This window comes from Saccopteryx bilineata, chromosome 11 (genome assembly GCF_036850765.1).
Source record: "Saccopteryx bilineata isolate mSacBil1 chromosome 11, mSacBil1_pri_phased_curated, whole genome shotgun sequence".
In the NCBI taxonomy this organism is placed as follows: domain Eukaryota; kingdom Metazoa; phylum Chordata; class Mammalia; order Chiroptera; family Emballonuridae; genus Saccopteryx; species Saccopteryx bilineata.
In genome coordinates this window covers 26,773,032-26,796,330 of record NC_089500.1, presented here as the reverse complement: position 1 = coordinate 26,796,330, position 23,299 = coordinate 26,773,032, and the positions used below count along the sequence as shown (strand labels likewise).

At 37.4% G+C, this 23,299-nt stretch overlaps 1 protein-coding gene across 4 annotated transcripts in view; it reads left to right on the top strand.

The window, feature by feature from the left end:
- Positions 1–23,299, top strand: part of PIK3C3 (phosphatidylinositol 3-kinase catalytic subunit type 3) — a 575,824-nt gene that overhangs the window by 55,827 nt on the left and 496,698 nt on the right. For all 4 annotated transcript variants that reach the window (XM_066246827.1, XM_066246828.1, XM_066246826.1 and 1 more), the window contains exons 10-15: positions 379–564; positions 8,063–8,217; positions 10,344–10,434; positions 13,313–13,380; positions 20,808–20,913; positions 23,104–23,220. In XM_066246827.1, coding sequence (XP_066102924.1) covers positions 379–564; positions 8,063–8,217; positions 10,344–10,434; positions 13,313–13,380; positions 20,808–20,913; positions 23,104–23,220 — 723 coding nt within the window. The remainder of the gene's footprint in view (positions 1–378; positions 565–8,062; positions 8,218–10,343; positions 10,435–13,312; positions 13,381–20,807; positions 20,914–23,103; positions 23,221–23,299) is intronic.

The window sequence follows — 23,299 nt, the reverse complement described above, 5'->3', positions numbered from 1 at the left end:
GCCCAGGGTTTTGAACCGGCAACCTCAGCATTTCCAGGTTGACACTTTATCTACTGCGCCACCACAGGTCAGAGGCCTAACGTATTTTAAAATAACAAAAGCATAGTGAAGAAAGGCTAAAGAAAATTTAATAATTCATAATGCTTTGAAAGTAGTTTGATCTGTAAAGTTTCAGCCAACATGCTTTTTTTTCCTGCCCTGTGTTACTTTCCTAGAATTGAATGTATAACCTTGTTTAGTGATTACATAGGGAGTCTGCCGTTGAGTCTGTGACTCTTCCATCACGACCAAGTGGATCTCTGCCTCGTCACCCATGGACCTTCCCTACCCCAAATAATAGGTGGTTGTTTCTAATTTAAAAATCTTTTCTGATTTTAGGCTTTGACAAAATTCTTGAAGTGTGTTAATTGGGATCTACCTCAGGAGGCCAAACAGGCACTGGAACTTCTGGGGAAGTGGAAGCCAATGGACGTAGAGGATTCCCTGGAGCTGCTGTCCTCGCATTACACCAACCCCACAGTGAGGCGCTACGCAGTGGCCCGGCTGCGGCAGGCGGATGATGAGGTGCGTTGTTGTTCTTTCTTTGGGTACATTTTAAACTAGAGCCTGATTATAGACTCAAGAGTGTGTGTGTGTGTGTGTGTGTGTGTGTGTGTGTGTGTGTGTGTGAAGGGGGGGCAGATTTTTTAGAAGCGAAGAGGATATACTAGATGTGTTTTCAGAAGTAAACTTAAAATATTCCTCCAGGGACTTCTCTGTGAAATGAAAATTTACTTCCTGATCTGTTTTGTGATAGGACAATCTCTCCCAGCACATTTACCTGGCAGCAGAGCTTATACCTTCTGTCTGGAAAAAGGAATTCTAATGAAAAATGGTTTAATGTAGCACCAGCTGGGGAGTAATTCAGATCCCCTCTATTAGTCGGTACACAACAAGCCACCTTTAATTGTAGCCTTGAAAAGTCCTTTTTAAAACATAGAGATGCGTGGTCATCTTATTCGCCTTCCCACTCCTTTAAACTTCCAGTTGCCGAGAATCATGTGTATATGTATGTTTCTTGATGGTTTTGAATCCTCTGGAAAGCAGAGACCACAGACTTAATGCTGGCCTTGTTTATATGTCTGAGGCCACTAGGGAAGGAGAAACATTCTGTGTTGACTCAAAGCACTGCTGGGTTTTGCATTTTAGTAATTCCTAATGAGACAGACTAATCTAGCAATACTTTTTACTAATTTTTATAGGGTGAATGTGCTCTCAAATATAATCTAATAGTTTGTGCTAGCCTGCAGGGCTTATAGGATATGGGATAACTCTTCTCAAACCTCAATGTGTATATAGGAATGCTGATCCTATAGAACAGTTACTATCAAGGACCCTTATTAAAAATAATTAAATCATGGCCTTGGTCAGGTGGCTCAGTGGATGAAGCATTGTCCTGCCATTCTAAGGTCGCAGGTTTGACCCCAGTCAGGGCACATAGGAGAAACAGTCTATGAGTGCACCACTAAATGGAATGACTTTAGTGGAACAAGTTGATGCTTCTTTCACTTTCTCTCACATCAATGGAAAATTTTTTAAAATAATAATTAAATCATTTTGAATTGATAGTAGTATCTGAATTTCAAGAAGCAAAGAGGATTTATTAAGGTTAATATTTTTATGTATATAGTTAATTATAGTAAAATTTAAACTTTATAGTAAATAGTATAGAGGGAGTGCTTACATATAAATTACCCATCTTTAACAATTGCCAACTCATAGCCATCTTGTTTCATCTATAACACCGCTTACTCTCTCCTCCCCATTCCTTCCCCTCCATTAGATTTCTTTTATACAAGATCTCAGATATTGCACAATTTTATCAGAATAGAATGTTATTTACTCTCCTATCAGAAAGCAGTTCTAACATTGTATTGAGCCTATTATCTTCTTCCTAATTGTCTTTACTGTTTCACAAGTAGAAAAATTATTACAATATTAATTTGAAATAATCAAAATATTTATTTTGAAATTCATTAGAAATTTCACTCAAGTCAATAATTCTCTATGTTTGACATGAGTCATAGAATTTATGTAAAGGCCTCTGGGGTGTAGTCAACACAGTCTCTCAATATGGGTTCAGAATTTAAATAGAAAAAATTATAAATCATCACTTTTGATTGTCTGGCTTCAGCTTCCTGGAACCTAGAGGTTAAGTATTTGAACTGTATTTGTGTCTGGAGTTATTAGTGTTTGTGTAGAGTTTGTATAGGTACTGAGCTATTTCTAGGCCATTTTATAATTTGTTTTCTGAGGTAGAGATGAGAGAAACATTGCATGCATTTTAAACTGCAGTCAGTTATTTATTGTTAGTATTTTTAAGGTTGTAGAGATCTAGCATAAATAGTATGGTAGTTAAGTTAGCTCATGATTTTTCTTCCTACTGATATGTTAGATGTATATTAAGATATGAATTTTGTCTTTTCTTTAACTCTGTATATCTACATATATATCATATATGTCTTTGGGAACCCTGTATATGTATTCTCACCTGTTTACTCGCTGAAGAAAAATAGTGATAATAGTTACTTACGTCACTTGATAGTAATGAACAAAAAAATTCAAAAACGCTTTGAAAATTGTACTCATGCCCATATGCAAAAAGATTGCACATTTATATTTTGTAAATTTTATGCTGAAATCATGCTGTGTCTTCGGAGTACAGTATTTATGGTTTTATAAACTTCAAATGTTTGGGGGTTTGCAAAAGATAGTAGAATCATATAATCATAGTGTGAAAAGATGTCATGTCAGAGGTCAATTTGTCTAACTATCTCCCTCTTGGACTACTGGGAAAGCTGAATGAAAACGCTGTGTTGTCTGTTTGGACAGTTAGTCTGATGTCTTGCACGTGCCACAGTCTCTAGTAGCCGTGCCTTTGCCCAGGCTCCCCGGTGTCCCAGTGTCTCTCTCCCTGTCGTCATTCAGGCTGGAGCGCAGGCCTCCCAGCAGGCCTCCCGCCTGAGAGCTCCCGGAGCCACCTCGGAGCAAGCGGCTCTTCTGTTTGTTTCCTTCCGCTCCCACAGAATTTGCTTTATTTCCATACTGTGATATTAATCCTTTTTTTTTTTCAATTTACTTTGCTTTTTAACTGTGAAAGAAATAATATAGGACTCTACTCCTCTGGCCATTCTTTATCCCCAGAAAGGTAGCCACTCGTATATTTTTTTATATATTCTTTATGCAAATTGCAAACATATGTATGCATGTACAGCATACATACATACGTCTTTTTATAAACTGTCATAAATATGTATATTCTATAAATATTAATATATTGTTAAAAATTTGCCTTATTCACTGATAGTATAATCTTGGACATTTTCTCACAATCGGCACATATATTTGGTGTCTATAAATTTTTGAAATAGGCTAGTGAATATAAAGGCAAATGATGTCAAAGGTATGTTTAATTTGTAAAAAAAAATACTGTGTTTCTAGATTATTTTATGGATGCCTGTAAGTTTACTTTTATAATTTTTGTACATTATTTTTCCCAATAATTTTGGAATAATTCTGTCCTTTTCTTAAAACTCCACCAAAATTTTAAGTGGAATTACATTAAAATTTTATTAGTATTTTTTTTTTATTAAGTGAGAGGGAGATAGAGACAAACTCCTGCATGCACCCCAACCAGGATCCACCTGGCAAGCCCCCTACCAGGTGATGCTCTGCCCATCTGGGGCCACTGCTCTGTTGCTTGGCAACTGAGCTATTTTAGCACCTGAGGCGAGGCCATGGAGCCATCTTCAGCGCCTGGGGCCACCTTGCTCAAACTGAGCCATGGCTGCAGGAAGGGGCGGGGGGAGAGAAAGAAAGAGAAAAAGAGAGACAGAGAGAGAAGGAGGAAGGGTGGAGAAGCAGATGGTCACTTCTCCTGTGTGCCCTCACCAGGAATTGAACCCAGGACTTCACCAGGCCAACGCTGTACCACTGAGCCAACCGGCCAGGGCCATTAAAATTTTTTATTAAGGAAAAAAATGACATCTTTATGATACTAAATTTTCCCTCCTGGAGATAATGATTTTTTTTTAAATTTAAGCTCCTATTTTATAAAAATTTTATGCATTTTTTAAAGTTAGATTTATTCTGTGACAATTATTGTTATGAACGACTCTATCCTTTTTATGTCTTATTTTTGTTAAATGGAAAGCTGTGTATGTGTGTATGTGTTTTGGAAAGATGTGTTTTTGTTTTAAGATTTATGTTTTACCTACCTGACCAGTGGTGGTGTAGTATATAGAACATTGACTCAGGTTGTTGGTGTCCCAGGTTTAAAATCTCGAGATTATCAGCCTGAGCACTGGCTCATCCAACTTGAGTGCAGGCTCATCAGCTTGAGCATGGGGTTATAGGCTTAAGTGTGGGATCATCAACATGACCCCGTGGTCACTGGCTTGATTCCAAGGTTGCTGGCTCGGCTGCAGCCCCCCCACCAACAAGGCACAAATGAGAAGCGATCAATGAGTAACCAAAGTGCCTCAACTATGAGTTGATGCTTCTCATACACCCTTCGCTAAAAATAAGTAAATAAATAATAAATATTTGTGTTTCACCTTGTGGGTTTAGTGATTTATCATATTAGTTCTAATGGATGTTAGGTGGGTTCCTGTATTTTTTATGTAAAGTGTCATGCTGTCTGAAAAACATCAGTATATAGTATATATATGAAATCTTTGTTTATAGATTTTATTATGTTATACAATCTGTACATTTGTAAAATATTTCTTACTCAATATTAATATCTTTCTAAATTTGACTTGCTAATATCCTACCTAGGAAAAATTTTAAAGTCATATTTCTTACTCAAATATGTGGCTCAAATGGAGAGATTCCCCATTAAAATTTGAGGAGGAAGAGGCATTTAAAATAGGCATTGATGGAAGAGTAGAATTTTCACAGTTGGACATGAGTTCAGGTACATTCTAAGTGGGGAGAGCACTAGGAGCAAAGGCAAGGTGGTTGAAAAGTACAGGAAAAACAGAAAATACTTCCCTTTAGTGGGTGTGTGGGGTCTGTGTAGCTATCTGTGAGGCAGGATCAGCACTCATGTCGCTAACTCAAAATGTCTGTCTGAAGAATTACTCTTAATTCAGTAAGAAATGAGAAGTCAGTGAGTGATTTGACATGGGACTTTGCATTTTCTCTCTGAAACATTAGAATTAACATGTTCTTGAGGAAAATGGTGATCAGTATCTAGATAATATTTCAGAGCTCTTGGGAAATTTTTACTGAATTGTCTGAGATGGAAACCTGATTTCTTTTTGTTTTGTTTTGTTTTACACCTACGCTTCTCTCCTTCATGCTTGGAGGAGTTTTATGTTTTTCAAGATGTGACTGTATAATGAGCAAACAGACTTTGTACTTACTATTGAAGTTAATTCATTTCCATACAAATGAAGGAAAGAGTAGTTGAATATAGAAGACCGACAAATAAGATGGTGATGAGTGACCTAAAAATAAAAGGGGAGTTTTCTTCTGAATTTCTCCTTCGTGGAAAATTTAGTAACAATGAAGATATTTTTTTATTTCATGTGGTGATTCTTTTCTGTAATTAGGAAAAGGCAACAGGTGATATATTCAACATTTTCAAAGCATGCCCTGGTAATGAAGGCTAGCACTGAAACTGAATTACTTATACCTCCCAAGAAGGTTACTTGTCATTAAGTGTATTAATCAATTTTCTGTTATATAATTCACTTTTTTTTTTCTTAGAAAAAGCATCTAAGCATTCCTATAGCTGTTAGATTCTGTAAATCTTAAATAAAATAATAGAAAATCAGATGTTTATTGCTCTAATTAAAAAGTTTTCAGCAACAACAGTATACTATACAGATGCTTTGATACAGTTACTTGAGTTCCCTGGCCACTGACATTGATTATTTTATTTGAATAAGAGTTAATAAGCCAGTTAATCTCTCATTTAATTTTTTTTTTTTGATAAAGAAATCATTTAGTGGTAAAACCATGCATATTACTCTGTCAGTGTTTGGGTAATGATAAAAATGATGGCCATACAATGTAAGAAAAAAAATTATTTTAAAAATCCATTATGGTATTATGTATGGGAAAATAGATTGTTGGAAAGCGTCTCTATACTCATGGAGTTTATAATATAGTGCAAAAGGCAAAAAGTAAAGCAAGTAACTACAAGTGCTGTACAGTTCATGTTAGAAACAGGAGAGAGGGTAGGGTGTGCCATTAAATTTTTACAGGGAATTTAACTGGTTTGTGGGCCAAAAGAAGAGACGGACGTTGAATTTGCAGTTGCAAAATCTCAAAATTATCTCATTATGCCTGACCTGTGGTGGCGCAGTGGATAAAGCATCGACCTGGAACAATGAAGTCACCATTTTGAAACCCTGGGCTTGCCTGGTCAAGGCACATATGGGACTTGATGCTTCCTGCTCCTCCTCACCCCCTTCCACTCTAAAATTAATAAATAAAAAAATGTTTTTCTCATTGTAAGTGTTGAGGGCTTAACAGTGACAATTAAAATGGGAAGATAGCAGATACTTTAAAGAGTCATTGGGAAGAACTGCACTTACAGAGTAAGACAGGAAATATTTCCATCCTAAATATTAAACCTGGAGCATCTTTTTACATTAGGTGAACGCTCAGAAAGGTAAAAGCTACTTTGTTGACACTTTTTAGTCCTAATTACCCCATCGATTGTCAATAGGAGTATGGGAAATTTAGGCTTTGGAATTTGTTTTTATAGATCATTATTGGTAGTTGTCAGGAAAGTAGGTATTTCACTTAGTCACAAATGTTAAAATTAAAATATCTGTTTTGTAGGATTTTTATTTAAAAAGCAATCCAAATTCTTTAGAACCTGAGCTTTCAGGAAAAATAAAAGGAACACAGGATTTTTTGCCTGACCAGGCAGTGGCACAGTGGATAGAGCATTAGACTGGGATGCAGAGGAACCAGGTTCAAAACCCTGAGGTCGCCAGCTTGAGCGGACTCATCCAGATTGAGCTCAGGGTCGCTGGCTTGAAACCCAAGGAACAACTAAGGTGCTACAACGAAGAATTGATGCTTCTCATCTCTCTCCTTTCTGGTCTTCCCTCTCTCTCTGTCTCTCTCTCTCTCTCTCTGTCACACACACACACACACACACACACAAAGAATGCAGGATTTTTTTTTAAAATCCCAACCAGGAAAGGTTATGAAGCAGAAATTCTTGGAAAACTTGAAAATTTGGAGTTTCTTATGTAATCTTAGTTATAAAATCCTATTATCTGCTTTATTGCTGACAAAAGGATCCTGCCTAAACAAACTGTCTCAACCCTTTTTTAAATTTTGTGGGTTTTTTTTTTTTTTTTTTTTTTTTTGCTTTGCAGTTTGTTTTTTGTTTTTGGAGGGGCTTTTTGTGACAGAGACAGAGAATTAGAGATAGGGACAGACGGCAGGAAGGGAGAAAGATGAGAAGCATCAATTCCTCGTTGCAGCACCTTAGTTGTTCATTGACTGCTTTCTCATATGTGTCTTGACCGGGGGACTACAGCAGAACGAGTGAGCCCTTGCTCAAGCCAGCGACCTTTGTGCTCAATCCAGTGACCTTGGGGTCATGTCTATGATCCCATGCTCAAGCCAGCGACCCCGCGCTCAAGCTGGTGACCTTGAGGTTTCGAACCTGCGTCCTCTGCGTCCCAGTCTGATGCTCTATCCACTGTGCCACCGCCTGGTCAGGCTGCTTTACATTTTGGATACTGCTTTAAACAAGGCATTTTCTAGCCCCTTACTCTGTGCCAGGCATTATTCTGTGACTTTCCTCTATTAGTTAATTTAATCCTTACTCCTTATCTCTAAGGCTTGTTTGATTCTGTTCACTTCATGGATGGGGACCCAGTGAGACACCAGAAGGTTAGGTTTCCTAGTAATCTTCCAAAGACACAGCTGGTCAGTGATAGATGGAGTGGATCGTTAGCTTGATATTTCAGGGTAAATTATGCCTGTAACCGTATACTGCATTTGTTTTTCTAATATTATCTTCTTTTTTTGTGTGTTTGTTTTACAGGATTTGTTGATGTACTTATTACAGCTGGTCCAAGCTCTCAAATATGAAAATTTTGATGATATAAAGAATGGATTAGAACCTACCAAGAAGGATAGTCAGGGTTCAGTGTCTGAGAGTGTGTCAAATTCTGGAATAAATTCTTCAGAAATAGATAGGTATGCATATCCAGGGAGAAGTTGTTTTCTTTTTCTCTTTCTTTTTTTTTGTCAGAGAGAGAGAAAGGGAGAGACAGAGGAAAAAATAAACCTTGTTTTGTTTTTCCACTTACCTATACATTCATTGCTTGATTCTTGTGTATGCCCTGACCAGGGGTTGAGTCTACGAACTTGGCATGTCGAGATGACCAGGGCTGGACTTGTTTTCAAATCTGGACGTTTCCCTCCTTTTCAAATTGTCATCTGCTTTTCATTTCCCTGAGATGTACCAAACCCGCGTTGGTACTAAGTTTAAAGTTTTACCAATGACTATGCATATTCACTCAAAAAATACAAACATTATATTGCGGGATTTGGCAGGCTATGGAGTCAAACTACCTAAGTTAAAATCTTGACTTTGCCACTTACTAGCTGTTATGTATTCTCTATATGACCTTAGTTTAAAATGGAGTTACTGTTTAAGAGTTGCTGAAAGGTTAAATAACTTACTACATGTAAAGCCTATAGAAAAGTGTCTGGCACATAGTTCTCAGTAAGTGTTATGGACTATTTACTGTTCATGCCTAAATAAAATGAAGGACAGGGCATGTCAGTGGACTCATATTTTATTGTAAAGTTGTATTGTTTTTAGTAGTTATACTAAAGAAATATGTTACTTGAACTAAAATCAGCTTGTAACAATAACAACAATTAAGAACTCTCACCTTTAGCAGACACTGTGACTTGTTATAGTAATCCCAATGTAGGCATTCATATCTCAAATTTGGGTATCAATGACTTAACTAGAAATTAAGTAAATTGTCCCAAATCATAAAACTTGCAAATCATAGAGTCAATTCCAGAGTCCCCATTCTTTCTACTTTGCCATAGTTCTTTCTATAAAATCTTAAAACTTGAGATAAAGAGGAACCTTTGGGTGAGAACTTTGAGGCCCTGTGACATCAGTAGTTGTTTTGGGAAAGTTCATGAGATTTATTAATGACAGAATGTGGTCTAGAAATGAGTACCTAAATCACTAATTATTTCAGTTATCACATAGGCTCAAGATTATATTTCTGAATATTTTTATGGTTATGTTAAGGGTCTTTTTATCTTCTGTGTTTTCATTTGGAGAAGAACTGAAAAACAGAAAGATATATTTTTTTTCTTCCCTAGGCTGCTTTATATTTTTCTGGGTTTTTTTTTGTTGTTTGTTTGTTTTTTGTTTTTTGTATTTTTCTGAAGCTGGAAACGGGGAGAGACAGTCAGATAGACTACCGCATGTGCCCGACCGGGATCCACCCGGCACGCCCACCAGGGGCGACGCTCTGCCCACCAGGGGGCGATGCTCTGCCCCTCTGGGGCGTCGCTCTGCCGCGACCAGAGCCACTCTAGCACCTGGGGCAGAGGCCAAGGAGCCATCCCCAGTGCCCGGGCCATCTTTGCTCCAATGGAGCCTTGGCTGCGGGAGGGGAAGAGAGAGACAGAGAGGAAGGAGGGGGCGGAGGTGGAGAAGCAAATGGGCGCTTCTCCTATGTGCCCTGGCCGGGAATCGAACCCGGGTCCCCCGCACGCCAGGCCGACGCTCTACCGCTGAGCCAACTGGCCAGGGCCTATTCTGTTTTTAAGAGAAGAGACGCCCTTGGATTTTCTCCCACTGTACATTAGAGGCCTTCAGTCTCTAGTCATGCAGATTTACCTTCCTCCTTATTTATGCTATATACAGTGTTTTCTAGAACTCTGCTTAGGAATTTATGACATTATAAACTGTCACCCACTGTTTCTCAAATCATGGTGTGCTGGTCACTAATTTATGTATTTTTAAAAAATATATCATGTAGGTAGAGGTGGTCTTGTCACCAGATATGTTTGAGAAAAGCTGAAATGCTTTAATTTAAAGTAAAATGGGCTTTTAAAAAAACTAGTATTTATCAATATGCAGTGTTACACACACATCTCTAAGAGTCTTACCCATATTCTTTGCCTGTGGGTCCTCTTTTCCAAAGTATAATGTGACTGATGTTGTACAGAACACACTGTAGGAAGAGACACCTTACCCAGACACAGTTGAGGTGAACTGTTTTGTAAAAAAATGTGTATCCTCTCTTCCAGACAGAATATTTTACATATCTCTTATTTTTTTTCAGCTCCCAAATTATAACCAGCCCCCTTCCTCCAGTGTCTTCCCCTCCTCCTGCATCTAAGACCAAAGAAGGTTCAGATGGTGAAAATCTGGAGGTGAGCACAGAACTTTTCAAGTTTCCTGTGGGAGAGAAAGCCCCTGCCATGCAAACATTATGTGGTAGTTTTTAAAGCATTGATTTTGATGAATAAGCCAAATATTATAACTTTATTAAATAATTTGTTTTATGATGCATGTTTATGACTTTTTCTCAGCAAAAAGTGCCAAATAATCTTCAATTCGAGGCATTTTATTGGTGCTTTGGGCATATAAATGGATCCATAAGCAATGTGAAAATAAACTGACTTAAATATTTTGTTATTAAAGAAACTCAATGTTAACATATTTATGAACATTACTGTAGTTTGTGATTACATTGTAAAAATGTATGACTTTGATACTAAGGCTAATATACTGTCAAGCTGTTTCTAACTCAGAAAAATTGAATCTTTTTGAGAAGTAGACTAACTTTTGAGGTAACACAGGCCTCACTGCAGGTGCCGCTCTGAAAGGCACATCAACAGTGCACTTGCAGAAGCACTAGTGGGTATTGTTGCATTCCTCTTTAAGAATTCTGTTTGAGAAGACTCTTTCACCCCCATGATGTTTAAAACAAATGTTAGAGGTTTTGATACTGGAAAGGTCAGTTGATTTTTAAAATGCATACCTATTACTTTTAGTCAAAACTTAGAGGAGTTAATGTTGATGATTGAATGACTCTTGTTTTCATTTTTAACTGTTAGCCAAAGTTTGTATGTCTCCTTACCTTTTGATATAATTAGAAATATTGAAAGAGGAATTTTAAACTGTAGAATCCTTAGGGCAGCCCTTTAAAGAGCCATTCAGCTTCAGTTACTTGCCCTTTTAAAGTTAAGGTAGTGATGAAGATTTAGTAATTCACTCACACATGTTTTTTGAGCTCTCGTTATGTACCAGCAACTGTTTCTAGGTGCTGGGGTCAATGCAGTAAAAATCTTTGTCACATGGAGCTTATGTTCTTCTGTTTGGGCTGGTTATAGTCAGTAATGCTTATTTATAGCAGAGGAGATAATATTTATTTTCTGTGGAGAAAAATAAGCCAGAGAAAAATAATAGGGAGTGCTGGGGTGGGTGGGGTTGGTCAGTTGCAATTTTGAAAAGATTGGTCAGTGAAGGCCTTTCTGGAAAGTTACCTCTTTATAAAGATGAATCAGGTGAGGGAACAAGCATGTGGTGATCTGGGGAGAGATTTCAGGCAGAGGGTACAGCAAGTGTAGAGGCCCTCCGACCAGAGCTTACGTTTGTTTGGACACTACAGAGAACAGTGTGCCTGGCCCCGGGGCGTGAGCAAAGGGCAGCGTGGTGAGGGAATGAGTCTGAGGTACAGCAAGAGATAGTCTCGCAAGGCCGGTAGGCCATGGGATCAAATGACTTTTACTGGGATGTTATTGAAATAATCCAGGTGACAGTGGTAGCTTGAGCCAGTATAATTGACGCTGAAGATTGTGTGAAGTGCCTGGATTCTGAAAGTTGTTTAGAATGTTGTTTTACACACCACCTAATACTCAAAATTTGTAGGATAAAAATAAAAATAATTTTAATATATTTTAAATATTTCTTTTTTGACTGATGATCCTGTTTGTTGTCATTTAATGATTAAGCGATTTTATCTTTTCTCAGTTAAATAGTTTCTTAAAAGGTTCAAGTAATCTAAGCTATCCCAGAAATCAGTGGAAATTATTTTGAGTGCCGTTTCCCTTCCTCTTTCCTGTCCCAAGTAGGCTAATAATATTGCACCAGCAGGTATTACCTTTAAGATATCCCTAAGCAATTACAGTGGTACCTTAACACAAAAGCACTTTAAGTCATGAGCAATTTGAGAGACAGCAGTCATGAGGGGAATTTTTTGCTTAAGTCACCAGTGGATATTTGAATAATGAGCTTCCACCACTTTCCACTAGATAGCTTGCCAAACATTCTGAAAGGGAGGAAGAAACAAACTTCCATGGAAATGTTTTTGTTGAAACAGCCTCTAAGTGAAAGCAAGAAAAATGTGGTGAAAAAGCCAAAAGTCAGTGAAGAAAATGATTGTTGGGCAAATCAGTTTGTAAAAGTTGTATTTTCTCAGTTTGCTCTCTTTTATTGTAAAAATGGCACTGGGCAGCTATCTGTGAAATTGCTAATTACCTTCCTGCTTGGGAAGCGCCATTGTTTTGCTAATGTCTCCTCCCCCACCACCAGCATCTTCAAGTATACTTGAAGGTAAATACATTTCATAAATCAGTTTATTTCTTTATATTCTCTCTTATGTGTGTATATATGTGTGTGTGTATGTGTGTGTATATATATATATGTATTTGTTATTTATAAAGTACATTTTCTTATTTATAAGCATATAAAACAAAAACTTTGTGTGGTTTTTGGGGACCAGAATGGATTAATTGCATTCCCATTAATTTATATGGGGAAATTTGATTTGACACATGAGCAAAATGAGTCACGAGCTCGGCCATGAAACGAATTTAACTCATGTGTCAAGGTACTGCTGTAAGTGTTAAGGGATATCGAGGTGATAACCAAACACGCTGAGTTCCTTCACTTAGCTCTACAGATACCAACATTCTTGTCTCCTCCCTGACACCTGAGAAGTATCTTGTTTGCTTACTTTTTCTTTCCCTGTTTCTCTTGGAGTTTTGGGAAACCGCTCTCTCTCCTACACTAAATGTTAAGCTTCAGTTGGACAAGGAGCTCTGTGAACCGTGGGATCCTTACCTCTCCCATAGTGTTGTCTGGCTTAGAATAAATATTGTACGGAAGAATAGATGGGTGCATGAAATCAGATATCTGTGGTGTAAGATGTGTAGGTGAAACCGATGGGCTAATGTAGACTCTTTTATGTTCTCATGGTTAGTAACAAATGGTCATGTAATGTATATACATTTCTTTTCATTTCAGCAAGATCTCTGTACCTTCTTGATATCAAGAGCCTGCAAAAACTCAACATTGGCTAATTATTTATACTGGTATGTAAAAAAATTTTTTGTTTATTTTCTTATCACTCTTTATAACTGTTTCCCCCATACTATAAGCATCAAGTCGATTTAAAATAAGGTATGAGAAATCACCAAAAGCCTAAATGCAGTGTTTATATCTAGCTTTATTCCTTTACAGTTGTGCTCATGAACATGTTCATTGGCACCACTGTTTCTCTTCCTTTCACTCCTTTCAGTGTCTAAGATCAAGTTAAGTAGGGCAGTGGGGTTTTTCAATTTGGTGCCTGTTTGCCTTGTATGGTATCTAAGTAGTTTAAGTGTAATACTTCACAGTCCCTTAGAAGTGTGTGCTTTCACATTGTTTACCAAAACACAGGAAACATACAAAACTGGAAAGTGGGAATTTTAAGTTATTTATTTTACAGATGAATAAATGAACTTGATAGAAGCTGAACTGGGATTAAATCACTTATCTAGAACTTTCCTATTTACAGAGTATTTTCAGTGACCCTTTCTCATTTGTCACTGTGAAGTTATGTAATGAAAGTATAATTACCTCTGTTCCTCCAGTCTCTGGAGTTGAAGGAAAGAAAGAAACTAAGGTCAGGGAGGCTGATTGACTTCATGAGCCATAATTCATAGGAAGTGAGATTCCCTTTATCTGTCGCAGAATTCTGACATGTAAAGGACAAGAAACTTAGCCACAACAAGAAATACTTTGGTTCAGTAAAAAGGTAGCACTAGTATTGGACACTAGACGGGGGAGCCTTATCCAGTTTTACAGAGCACACGGACAAGCCAGCTGGGTAAGGCCTGCTGGAAGCGTCCTGCTCATTGGAGAGAACATTTAAAACTTCTCCATATACCTGATGTATTTTAACTATAGAAATGATCTCTAAGCTGATTTACTGCTCACTTTACTGTGTTTATTTAAACAGTACCAATTAATGGATATCGATTTTGAAATTTCATTATTTTTGAAGAAAAATGAGGCATTTTATTTTCTGTGACAAAATTAAACGATAATGTCTTGTTTTAGACTGAGTTTAGAAAAACTATCTAGTATACCAAATCAAACATTAACTTCATTCTCACACTATCTGAACCTGATGTAGTTATTGTGAGTACTGTCCCTGCAGCCAGTAAGTAGGTAACTAAATTAAAGAACTCTACAAACACAAGGAGGGGTTCATTATTTATATAAACAATAAATAATTGTTTAGTTTCAGCTTTTATGGTTCTCTTCACAAAGAATAAAGCCACTATCAGTTATCTTAACTAAATCTTTCCTTTTTACCCTCTTTGGACCCTGTGACTTTTTTTTCTCGACTTTCATAGTGGAAAGAAAAATAGTTTCTTTTACTTTAGAAATTTTAACTTAATATTCATAAAACTACATTTCCCTCACAGTAGTAAATTTCCTAAAAATATACCCAGAAGAAGTTTTGGCTAGTTGTTAATCACCATTTTTACTTTGAAATATTTATTTAGAAATTCTCATATTGGAAATAGTCTAATAGTGACTATTTCCTTTTAATGTAACCTCTGGCTTTCTAATTTCTCCACATTCCAATTTTTTTTTTAATTTTCCCATTGATTTGAAAGAGAATGAAGGAGAGGGAGAGAAGAGGAGAAGAGAGAGAAGCATCAACTCGTTCCACTTAGTTGTTTTATTTAGCTGTGAACTCATTGATTGCTTCTTGTACATGCCCTGACCAGGAATTGAACTCGGGGTCTTGGGGCACCGGGACAACCCTTTATTCATTGAGCCACCTGGCCAGGGCCCCAGTCTGAATTGTTAATAAATACATTTCTATTCACTGGTGTTGCAGAAAAATACTTTTTCATGAAAATTTAAGTAAATATCTAAAAGGAAATACATAGAAAGAAATGTGGAGCATGTTGTCGAGTTTTTGAGTAAGTACTTACAAGCTTCTTAGGTATTTTAAAATTAAGATTTTCTATTTTTAAAAATCATTTACTAAAAATTTCTTAATAGGTGTTTCAGTTTTCTTGCAATATTCGTGAAATGTTTTTCTGTCTCAGAATTTGTAGTCTAGAGGAGTTACTATGATAAGAGCTGAGCGCATATGCTGATTTGTAGTGTTTTAAAATGATGTATTCTTCAGATTTTACTGTAGACCACATTTCACTGTAAAACCTGAAATTAGTTGTGATAGAATCTTTGATCTCTTATTTCAAGTAGAAAGAGTTTTCAAACAATTCTGAGAGCAGCTGAACAGTCAAAAACCTGTTAGATGGGCTGTTACTAATAAGGCAACAGTTTCTATTTAGAAAGACCACTTTGTTTTCTTCATAGATAATAAAGGAAGTGCAACCCCAGTGCCCAGTCTTATAAACATTCCATCAGATTTAGATTTGATTTGTGTTTTTCTACTATAACTCTTGATTCATCTAAGCATTAGTATGTATCATATTTACTCACTCTCTGAGGAGTAATTATTTTTCTCATATTTAAGTCTGCATATTACATATTCAAATACTCAGGGAGAAGAGGTATTAATGTGGACTTCTGACTTTGGTAGACATTGCTTTTGTGATTATATATGAGAATATGGGAAATAATTTCAAATAATTGGTTTAAAATGATCATTCACTTCCTTTAAACATGGACAGAGTAGTATAAAGGTATTAATCAAATGTAAAATATAAATTTTAATTGATTGCTTTATTTCCTTTTGAACATTTTGAATTTCCTTTTTCATTTGTTCCCTTCTCAATGATTTAAGTGGGATTTCTGCCATAGTCGAATCCTTAGGGGCCCATTGTTGTGTGGGCAATCCTTTTGAAATGAGGAGCGTCAACCTTTTAAGCCACAGAGGGGAGTTACAGTCTCCAATCTGTAAAGTGTTGGGCGTCAGGATCTATAAATCGTTTCAGTGTTTTATTTTTATAGCTATTCCAGTATGTCTAAATTGAAAGTAAACTTTAGATGCTTTGACATGTTTTTCTAAAACCTTTAGGACCTTTCACGGTAATAAAGGTTATTTACCCCGCAAAACAAAATTGGCAGGAAACAGGTAGCCCAGTGATGTCATCTCACAGTGGGTACCTGGGCTGTTTTGTCTGCCTTTCTATTTGAAGTTGACAGACTTGAAGGGAGGTAGTACCTTAGCATGCTTTCTAGAATCTCACTTACTGCTCTAAATAGAGAATTCAGAAATGATTCCGATCTACATTTTCTAGTCTTTTTTTTTTGTATTTTTCTGAAGTTGGAAATGGGGAGGCAGTCAGACAGACTCCCACATGCGCCTGACTGGGATCCACTCGGCATGCCCACCAAGGGGCGATGCTCTGCCCATCTGGGGCATTGCTCTGTTGCAACCAGAGCCATTCTAGTGCCTGAGGCAGAGGCCACAGAGCCATCCTCAGCGCCTGGGCCAACTTTGCTCCAGTGGAGTGTTGGCTGCAGGAGGGGAAGAGAGAGACAGAGAGGAAGGAGAGGGGGAAGGGTGGAGAAGCAGATGGGCACTTCTCCTGTGTGCCCTGGCCGGGAATCGAACCTGGGACTCCTGCACGCTAGGCTGATGCTCTACCACTGTACATTTTCTAGTCTTGATCTAAGTTTATCTTCATATTGGGAAACAGCACTGCTATTTTTATTTTATATGGACTTTCTCTTTGCAGCAGAACTTTGCCTTGAATGATCTTGAGAAATGAGATGTTGGATTCTTGACTTTTATCATGAGCACCAGTGTGTATCCTCAATCACATGAAGTCTCTGTGGCCATTGTGTTTACTTGGTGGTCAAGGAGACCTTAACAGAGGAAGGCAGCCTGTACAGTGTGGACATCTCTGTTGCTTATTTGGAAAGGAGTTCGCTACATAAACACACAGGAGAATAAGATGAATATACTTAAGGTCTTGCAGACAGTTAAGGACTTTAAGGATTGGAAAGGTGTAGGTTGGATTTGAATATCACCATATTGACAGTGTTATAGTTTAGAATGACTATCTGCTTGACTTTCTTAGATGATATCGTAAAATGACTAAACATCCTGGAATACTGTCCTGGAATAGAAAGTATGAGTTTATTTTAACTATTTTTAGCTTATTCATCTAGAACAGAGCTGTCCGGTAAAACTTTATACAGTGATGGAAATAAGCTACCATGCTGCATATATATTCCCTGAGCACTTGAAATGTGGATAATGTGAGTGAGAAACTGAATTTATAATTTTAATTAATTTTATTTTAAACAGTCATATGTGAGCTGTGACTTTAGAAAGCATTCTGGATCCAGGACTCACAATATCTTCTTGAATTTTTGGTTTAAAACTCTTGTTGGAAACATGGTGAAAATAGTGTCATGGTTCAGTTCCTCATAGCATTTTACAGACAATTCTAAGTTATACAACTCTGGTGACTTTCAGAACACCGTTACAATAGTAAAGCGTGACACTGGGAAGTTGGGAGGAGAAGACTTTTAATTTTATCAACTTTTAGAATGTTCTTGTATGTAAGACCGGATTGGGTTTGTTAGCTCTTGAAATTTTTATTTAATTTTTTTTTTTTTTTTGTGACAGACAGAGAGAGGGACAGATAGGGACAGACAGACAGGAAAGGAGAGAGATGAGAAGCATCAATTCATTGTTGAGGCACCTTAGTTCATTGATTGCTTTCTCATATGTGCCTTGACTGGGGAGCTATAGCTGACTGAATGACCCCTTACTCGAGCCAGCGACCTTCGGTTCAAGCTGGTAAGCTTTGCTCAAACCAGACGAGCCACGCTCAAGCCGGCAAACTCGGGGTTTCAAACTGGGTCCTCTGTGTCCCAGTCCAAAGCTCTATGCACTGTGCCACCGCCTGGTTAAGCTGAAAATTTTTAACATACGGCATCAGGCATCAATTTCTTTATAACCTCTGAGGAGCACTAGGAATTAAACGTGTGAAATAGTGACATGTAAGGTAAAATTATCAGCACAAGCCTTGTGAAAGCTGTGGCTATTCTAGGAAGAGAAGGATGAAGTTGTTAGGACTTTTGACAACTTCCTGAAATAGATCGGTGCCACTCTATTTTAGAAGGAAAGGTAGAGATAGGAAGGTGTTTATGGACAGTATGGCAACATGACCAAAGGCACAAAGGGTGGTTAGGGGCTTGACCCAAATAGAGTGGGAATTCATAAAATTGGACATCGTGCAAGTTTGGACCAGAAATTGTTTTAAAATAGTGGAAAAGGGGGAACCATTGATGTTTCTGTTCATATAGGTGGGGCATGGTAAAGGTAGTTTCAAGGAGAAAAATTTAGGATCACTGTATCTCAAACAATAAGGGGTTTTATTTTAGAGTGAAGAGGTGAAGTACGTGATACCGGCTGGTTGAATCCAGATGGTGCTGGTTACATGGCTTTTTAAGATAACACAGTGTGAAAGGAAGCTTAGTAAAACAGAAGGAGTTCTGACCTAGGAGCCTAGAGTCTTGTGTTCTGATTTTTAGCTCTGCAGCCAACTAATGGCACTGCCATGGTCAAGACATAACCCCTCTAAGTTCTGCTATGATGAAATAAGCAAGTTGGTATAGAGCTGTGATTTTCAAGCTATCCATCATAACTCATTGAAATCAGTTTAAAGGGCCACAGTCTAGCATTTGTTATATAAAGAAAAAATGTAAAACTTTTTTTTTTTATGCACCTGTGTGCACACACGTGGCCAGGTGTACAAAGCTGTGAGGGGAACCCCTGTGCACTGTTGGTGGGATTGTAAGTTGGTGCATCCACTATGGAAAACAGAATGGACAATCCTCAAAAAATAAAAACTAGAACTACTGTATGACCCAGCAATTCTTTGGGTATTTATCCAAAGAAAACAAAAAAATTAATTTGAAAATATATATGACCCTATGTTCATTGAATTATTTACAGTAGCTAAGATGTGAAAGCAGCCAGGGTGTATATCAGCAGATGAATGGATTAAGAAGTTGTGGTCAGTATGTAGGTAGATAGATTGATAGATATAAATATATATTTATGTACAATAGAATATTACTCAGCCATGAAAAAGAATGAGATCCTGATATTTACTGCAACATGGATAGACCTAGAGGGTATTATGCTAAGTGGAAGAAATCAGAGAAAGGGATATAGTATAGTTTTACTTATGTATGGATTCTGAAGTTCAAAATAAATAAGCAAGCAAAACTAAACAGACTCATAGAAGCAGAGAACACACTAACGGTTGACAGAGGGCAGGGGAGAGGGGATGTGTGAAAAAGGCAGAGGGGATTAAGAAGTACAAAATTCCAGTTATAAAGTAATTGTGGAGACACAGTGTTCACAGGGAACGTAGTAAAATATTTTAATAACTGTACAGTGACATGTTACAAGACCTGTCGTCATGATAATTTTGTTGAATTGCTATATTGTGCATCTGAAACTAATATAATACAGTATATTGATTATACTTTAAAAGAAAGGACAGTTCAAGACACTGGATTACGTGAGCTCTGAGGTGTAATCCAGATCATTGCTTATATGATTGTGTAAAAGTAGAAGCCGTATAGGTGTAAGAAAATATTTAAAATTTCTTTAACTCTTTAGAACCATGATTTTATGATGGAAAAATTAAAGATTACATTTGGATTTTGGGAAAATGGGGAAATTGGATGAGAAAGGAAAAATCATTTTAAAATTTTAGTCATACTTTAGAACAGGGATAGTCAACCTTTTTATACCTACCACCCACTTTTATATCTCTGTTAGTAGTAAAATTTTCTAACCGCCCACCGGTTCCACAGTAATGGTGATTTATAAAGTAGGGAAGTAACTTTACTTTATAAAATTTATAAAGCAGAGTTACAGCAAGTTAAAGCATATAATAATAATTACTTACCAAGTATTTTATGTCAGATTTCCGCTAAGTTTAGCAGAATAAATCTTTATAAAACAACTTACTATAGTTAAATCTATCTTTTTATTTATACTTTGGTTGCTCCGCTACCGCCCACCATGAAAGCTGGAACACCCACTAGTGGGCGGTAGGAACCAGGTTGACTACCACTGCTTTAGAAGAATGTTAATGAAGGAAAATGGCTTCAGATTGGTTTTCAGAATGAGAGCCCTAAGTAATACCAAGAGAATAACAGAGATTGTGAAAATAGTCTTGGTCTTGAGTTACATGGTAGAAATAAAGAGTTCTGAATATGCTAATGCTCCATCTACTTCATAAAGGAGTAGGAGAAAATGCTTGTTTTGATGCCAAATTTTTCAGAAAAATCTAGGGAGGATATTTTACAAAATAAGATATAATTTACCTCTTATAGACGATTGTATTTGTTGTTCATTATATTTTCACTTTTGAAGGAGTGATGATAAAATATCTCATTACTCCCACATAATTATTTTTTCAAATATGAATATTTTAATGGAAAGGCATAAATATTTGCAAAATGAATATGAGTTTTATTTTATTTCATTTGAATGACTTACCATATTTTTAAGGTATGTGATAGTGGAATGTGAAGATCAAGACACTCAGCAGAGAGACCCAAAGACCCATGAGATGTACTTGAATGTGATGAGGCGATTCAGCCAAGCATTGCTGAAGGTAACCACGTAGTGTGGGGCTGGCAGGCAGCGCAGGGGCCGCAGCTGGCCTGCTGCCTGTTTGGGTTTGTCCCCTGAGCTAAGAATGGTTTTTATATTTTCAAATGATTGAAAGAAGTCAAAGAAGAAGAACATTTTGTTGCAATACAGGAAAATTACCTGAAACTTAAATTTCAGTGTTCAGAAGTAAAATCTTATTGGAACCTAGTCATGCCTTTTGTAGTCATATTGTAGAGGGCCAGTTTTGCATTACAATAGCAGTGAGTAGTTGGATAGAAAGGCCACCGGGCCTAAAGAATTTATCTCTTGGCTCCTTATGGAAAGTTTTGTGTGTTTTTTTCCCCAAAGGAGAAAAAAGAGAAAGGGACAAACAGACAGAAAGGAGAAAGATGAGAAGCACCAACTCTTAGTTGCAGCACTTGAGCTGTTCATTGATTGCTTTCTCATATGTGCCTTGCCCGGGGAGCTCCAGCTGAACCCATAACCCTTTGCTCAAGCCAGCAACCTTAGGTTCAAGTTAGTGACCTTTGGGCTTCAAGCCAGTGACTATGGGGTCATGTCTATGATCCCATGCTCAAGCCAGATGAGCCCATGCTCAAGCCAGCAACTTCTGGGTTTGTACCTGGGTCCTTAGTGTCACAGGCTGATGTTTTATCCACTGCACACTGCCAGGTCAGACCACAAAGTTTGTTGATCCCTGAGTTAATGAAGTAAACCTATGTATGGAACAGAAAACTCCAAAGCTTTGCTTTTTATTTCCATCTCTGTTTCTTATTTTTATTTTAAAAACTAGATACATTCCCAGAAATTGAGTAATGGTCATATTTCTGATAATGCTCATATTGCAAATACTTTGCATGAAACATTTTTCTTTCATTAACAATTTTTAGAGATATGTAAAAGCTATTTTCTACCTAATGTTTATGTGACTTTTTTTTTTTTTTTTTTTTTTTTTTTACAGAGACAGAAAGTCAGAGAGAAGGAAAGATAGGGACAGACAGACAGGAATGGAGAGAGATAAGAAGCATCAATTACCAGTTTTTCATTGCGAGACCTTAGTTGTTCATTGATTGCTTTCTCATATGTGCCTTGACTGTGGGCCTTCAGCAGACCGAGTAACCCCTTGCTCAAGCCAGCAACCTTGGGTCCAAGCTGGTGAGCTTTGCTTAAACCAGATGAGCCTGCGCTCAAACTGGCGACCTTGGGGTCTCGAACCTGGTCGTCCGCATCCCAGTCGGATGCTCTATCCACTGTACCACTGCCTGGTCAGCCTTTATGTGACTCTTAAAAGCAATGTCACAGTTCAGCCAGCAGAGGGGGCACAGGCAATAAAAAGAAAACTCACAATCTGTTATTTACAGAAAGATTTACTCGTAGCATCTTTTATCTTCTGTTTCATGTTATTAAATATTTAAATCACTTCTTTTGAAGTCTTTGACACTAAACTTTTTTGTAGTTCTCAGAGCGTCTGTACATCAAACTGATTAGCAAATAGGCATTCGGTTCTCTTTTCTAACCTCAGTTCTCTCGCTACAGCATCTGTCACTCTGTGAAGAAATCTTAGTTCCTCTAAACTTCAGTTTTCTTGTCTTCAAAATGAGGATGATACTCTTCCCAGCTGCCTTCATTGGTGTAATTGGAAGATTAAATGAGAAAGTGTATTTTCTAGTATTTTATGAACTTGGAATCACTGCCTCAGACATTACAGCGTTTAGTTTTTATGACTTCTGTTATACTGAGCAAGCATGTAATGCATTGCTATTTGAGAACTTTACCCTTTTTTCGATAGATTTTTAGTTCCTTGAAGATAATATTGTTTCTACCAAATCCCCAGTGCATTTCTGAAGACATCACAGGCGTCCAAATATTTATTGAATCAATGAGGGAAGGCATTTTGGGTGAATGAATTTTATCTTGTCACATGGTTGTATGTGGGGGAAAAGTGCTATTTTTGATAGACTCTTGCGGTCACCGAATACTCAGATAATATGTATTTCAACTGTGGAAGACTTAGTGACATTTATGATAAGAGGTTTCTCATTATCTCTGAATCAAGATAATTAATCATTTTCCATTGTACTTTGCATTGAAGTTTTCAGCTATCAGAAGAGTAAAGATCACCCATGCTATTAAAGAAACCCTGATCGTTACACTGCATAGCGCTGATTTCCTTTCCGTTGACTCCCTTCAGGGTGACAAGTCTGTCAGAGTCATGCGTTCCCTGCTGGCCGCACAGCAGACGTTTGTGGACCGGCTGGTGCATCTCATGAAGGCGGTGCAGCGGGAGAGCGGAAATCGGAAGAAAAAGGTAAACCCCTGGGCTTCGCTTTCTTTTGATGATTAAGAATGTCTTAGTTTCATAAAGGTCTGTGTTTGGGTACTTTACT